Below are 4,554 nucleotides of genomic sequence, written 5' to 3'. Positions count from 1 at the left end.
AATGCAACGTGAAGGTGGCACCATTAAAATTTTGCAGAAGATTATAAAGAAGGCCTCTCTCTGCAGGAATAATTAGCGGCGGCTAACGGGCTAATTATGAGCACTTCCACTGCTATCTATGTCTGCACCCTCTAGGGGGATAGAAACACCAACTATAGTGAAGTGTCAGCGGCGCAATAACACAAATACTACCGATAATAACAAGAAAACATTTTATCGACTTGATGCTAAAGGACATCGAACAGATGTAGACACGTACTCAATATACAATAAAAATAAAAACAATAAAAGTTTACAGAAATAAACACAGCAAAACAAAGTGCCATTTCATTTCAAGAGTTTCGGTGATGTAAATGAATTAAGATATGCATTGAATTTTAATTTCCTGAGTCACTCCTTGCAACAAGTTGACGTCGGAGCTATAAAGAGTTAACTTATTAAGAATATTCGTATAAAAACTTGATTTATTCGTCAGTAATTGGGTGGTTTTCAGTAGTAGTTTTGAATAATACCGTAAAGACACGTAGAAATAGATCATCTCGTTTCATGATGATGATCAACTTCCGGTGCTGATGTTTGTTTTGTTTTTTTGTTTGTTTTTCTTTTAACATTATTTAACATTAATAGTATAAACATATATACATATGTACAAACAAACATGGGAAGGCAGAATCGGATGTCAATGAATCAACCAGGGATGAGGAAGCAAAGGACATTCGTTCTGTATGTAATCACTTAAATGTACAAGTGAATAGTGATAAAGGTTTGTGAGAAATGTATAATGCTGGACGAAAAAGAAAGTAAAAGAAAATAAATAACAAATAAATAAATAGATAAATAAAATAAAAAAATAAAAAAATACACTTGCAAGGGGAATATAATATGTATTTAACTTGGTGGTTCACAAGGAATCTCAGACATAAAACTGTATATTTTTTGGTTTGGGGATTTTTCCATAAGTTTTAAGGATTTTTTTTATGTAATTCAAAATCTTTCATAAACAACGTAAAATTGGGGGAACACTTTTGCATTCTGTTTTTTTTTTGTGAGGGTGCCAATGTTTTTTAATGTTTACGGTAATACGGAAGTGACGTCACCGACAGCTACGAGTACTTGCATTGTTTTGAGACACGGCTCCTCCCTGCCAGTTTCGTCCGCAGGATTATGATAACAAAGGTGAGTCCTATCCATTGCGGAATATATATAACGAAAACATAGTATTGATTTGAGCAGGAATGCGGTTTAGATTTTGCGATTTTCGCCAAATTGGCGGGCTTAACGAGCGGCACCGCCCGTCGCTGGTGAAGAAAACGAGCGCTCCCTTCCGCCTTCGCTCCGCGCAGCCGCAGAAGGGAATCCGCGTAAAACCCCGCTGTCAACAGCGGCGGAGGGATACATTTCCCGCGCCGCCCTTCGTGGATCCGCGTCACGCACATTGGACACAGTGCGGGGATGGAGAGCCGTAGCTTCCAGAGTCAGATGCTATCCATCATGGAGGTGCTCGCCAAGGCGGCGGTGGCGGAGATCGACCGGCGGGTGGACGATAGCTGCGCGGTTCTGCGGCTGGAGGTGAGCCAGAGCCGGCGGGACATCGAGCTGCTCAAGCGGAAGTGCGAGCTGATGGAGGCGGAGCTGCGGAGGAGCAGAGCGCGGGTCCGCAGGAAAGGTGAGCTGGGGGATGGAGGGATTTTTCTAGTTTTTAAGTTTTATTTGATTTTTCAGTGTCGTTTTCCCGCTTAGTGTTCCACCCCGCCGCGCTCCCCTCCATCCGAGCGGCCCCGGGCGAAGACGGACAGGCGGAGGCGGACCGTCGGCCCGCCTTGGCATGGCAACCACCGGCCGTCTGTGACGTCAGTAGTAAACAAAAATAAACAACTTCCGGGTTCCTTTATGGCATATCTGAGATCATCGGGTCGATCAAAAAAAAAATTAAAAAAAAATAAAATAAACGATAAAATAAAAAGTAAACAAACAAAAAAACACTACCGGGTTCCATAATAACAATAGATCGTTGGGTTCGTCAGGAAAAAAATTTAAATAAAAAAAAAAACTCGAAAAGGGATCTCGGGAGATTATATCATTATCAGGTTTTTTTTGGAAACCTCTAATTATGTTTGATATAATTATTAAAACATTTTATTGTTTGGTAATGCTCATGCCGTATCCGAATAATGAGTTTCTTTCTTTAAAAACCTAACTTTCTTTCAGCACTTTAGGTAATTTCTGTGCCATAATCACTTACCTGGGAATTAACTTTCTTTTTAAATTATCATAGTTTTCTATCAAACAAAGAAGAAACAGTAAAAAATACCAAAACAAAGTACTCCCTTCTAAATAAAACCACTCTTTTGGCATTATCAGAATATAGAATCACTTTGACCAATAACTCTATTTGCAAAAATTATACTTTTGACCTGAACCATCTTTAAAATTAAAACTTGAGGGTTTTTTTTTGTCTCATATTAATTTTAGTGGTTTTACTGCATCAGAATCTTTTTACTTTAAATGACTGTTAGAATCATGCAAAATACATTATTTTATACATCACATTCTTTTGGGTAATATTTTTCATATAAATCTCACCGACACCATTGACGCTTCAGATTTTTAAATGTTAGAACCACTCGCCTGCCGTCGTGCAGGATATGTCAAGTACACGTATGCAACTGAAACTCACCTTTCACTGCTAAAACCGCCGCTGTCCTTCTTGCCGTCGGCAGCTTAGCCCTGCGTCCGGGCAAGGGGACCCGGACGCCGCGGGGCCCGTCAGCGGAGCCGACGTAGTGCGGATTAAAGAGGAGGGCGGCGAGGACGACACGTGGAAGAGCGACCTGGAGGAGAAGCTGGGTGAGGAACAGCGTGCACACCCTCTCCAGCTACACAAGCTTATAGACAGGGTGCAATATCACTATTTATGAAATCCATGAAGATCCAGAGGGGGGGGTGACTCAGTGAGGGATGAAGAAGGTTGAGAAGTTTAAGTACCGAGTCGAGAGGGTGGAGGAACCTGGGGAAGCAAGGTTGGAACGGTTGGAGAAAAGAGGATCAGCCAGAATGAAAGGCAGAGGTAGACATGTGGAGTCCATCGGACGGACAGCGCATGTTAGATGTTCTGGAGATAAAAGTGAGATGGTTTAGACATGGAGGACGAGAGGAGGTTAATGGATGGAGGGTAGGACAGGCAGCAGCCCGGACCACAATGGAAATACTTTTGTGATTTCTTCTAGTGTTTGGATCTGAGCCGCCGCACCTGGACGCCTCTGCTGAGAGCTTCTCGGGGGTGTTCTCCTCGGAGGGGCCCCCGACCGACCCCGGCTGTCCCGGTTACAAGCCGTTCGCGGAGCGGCGGGCGGATCGGGGCGAGGCGGAGCTCGTGGTGAAAACCGAAGCGGAAGACAAAGACGCCGGGCGGATCCAACCGGGCTTCGGGTTCGAGGACGGCGCCGGCCAGGCGTGGTCTCCTGGAGCCGGGTGCTTCCTTTACGAGCAGACCGCCCCCACGCTTGTGACACCGGGCGGCAAGCACGCGGGAGACGCGGAGCCGCCGCCGCCGCCGCCACCCGGCAGATCCCATCTCGCCGTCGTGAGCGCGGCTCGGGTGAAACGACGAGCGAGGACCTTCGGATTCAGGAGGCCTCACCCGGACGAAGGACACGACCCTTCGCCTTCAAACTCTGCTCAAACCTCAGAGGACCCGACCGACCAGCACCAGGGCCGCGGCGCCTTCGGCCTCGCCCGCGGGATGAGGACGCCGTGGAGATCCGGCGTCGGGGAGAAGAGGTTCAAATGCACCTACTGCGACAAGAGCTTCATTAGGTTCAGCCAGTTGAAGGAGCACCTGAGGAGCCACACGGGGGAGAAACCCTTCAGCTGCATGCAGTGCGGCCGCAGCTTCACCAAACAGTGCAACCTGATCCGCCACGCCGTGGTGCACAGCGGCGAGAAGCCCCACCATTGCTCGCTGTGCGGGAAGTGCTTCACCCAGAGGTCCAGCCTCAAGTCGCACCAGAAGACGGCCCACTGACGCCTCGCCCCGCTCCCAACCAGATCCGGGAGATGAAGACTTTTTCTTCGGACGCGCGATTCCTTCTTTTCTAGAGTGGCTGGTTATCTCCGCCTCGGACAGAACCGGACAACCATTCCTACCGGAGCCTCCATTGTGGTTTTTTTTTACCTCCTTGTTGTCGTCACTCTTTCCCCTTTGTGTCGCGAGAACAAATAAAATCTACACTTTTTAATCCGTTTAAAAGGCGACTTTGTTTAACAACCCCGATTCTTTGGACGTGAGGCGAGCGCGAACCGTCAGGCAAGGATGGCAAGGTCACAATTTTAAATTTTAGGAGCGGCGTGTCTGAATGAATCAATGAACCACAGCGTTCTTGCGCCCCCTTGTGGCCTAAAATAGCATTACAACAACAACAACAACAACAACGCCTCAAGACCTAAAATCACGTCCCCGTTGATTTACATACCGGATCATCTTTACAAATACAGGGGGTTTTATTACGCCGCCACCGCCGGCGGCGAGAAGCTCAAGAAAGGGGCGGAGCCAAG

The 4,554-nt window shown here is 46.9% G+C and overlaps 1 protein-coding gene across 2 annotated transcripts; it reads left to right on the top strand.

Annotated features, from left to right (window-relative positions):
- Positions 1-1,352: 1,352 nt before the first annotated feature.
- Positions 1,353-4,238, top strand: LOC147230099 (uncharacterized). 2 transcript variants are annotated; one of them, XM_086153248.1, is made up of 4 exons: positions 1,353-1,666; positions 1,723-1,850; positions 2,721-2,847; positions 3,228-4,238. In XM_086153248.1, exons 1-4 carry the CDS (start codon positions 1,453-1,455, stop codon positions 4,022-4,024), a joined length of 1,266 nt encoding a protein of 421 aa, XP_086009374.1. In that variant the 5' UTR covers positions 1,353-1,452; the 3' UTR covers positions 4,025-4,238. The 2 variants fall into 2 exon arrangements, with proteins under 2 accessions (XP_086009374.1, XP_086009375.1); XM_086153249.1 differs by having other exon boundaries at positions 1,354-1,666; positions 1,741-1,850.
- The last annotated feature ends 316 nt before the right edge of the window (positions 4,239-4,554 follow it).

Source organism: Fistularia commersonii, chromosome 10, assembly GCF_037954325.1.
Source record: "Fistularia commersonii isolate RoL2024-O1a breed Wild chromosome 10, RoL_Fcom_v1.0, whole genome shotgun sequence".
Taxonomy (NCBI): Eukaryota; Metazoa; Chordata; class Actinopteri; order Syngnathiformes; family Fistulariidae; genus Fistularia; species Fistularia commersonii.
The sequence above is the reverse complement of the archived record's forward strand: the minus strand, read 5'-3'. Positions and strand labels throughout refer to the sequence as shown.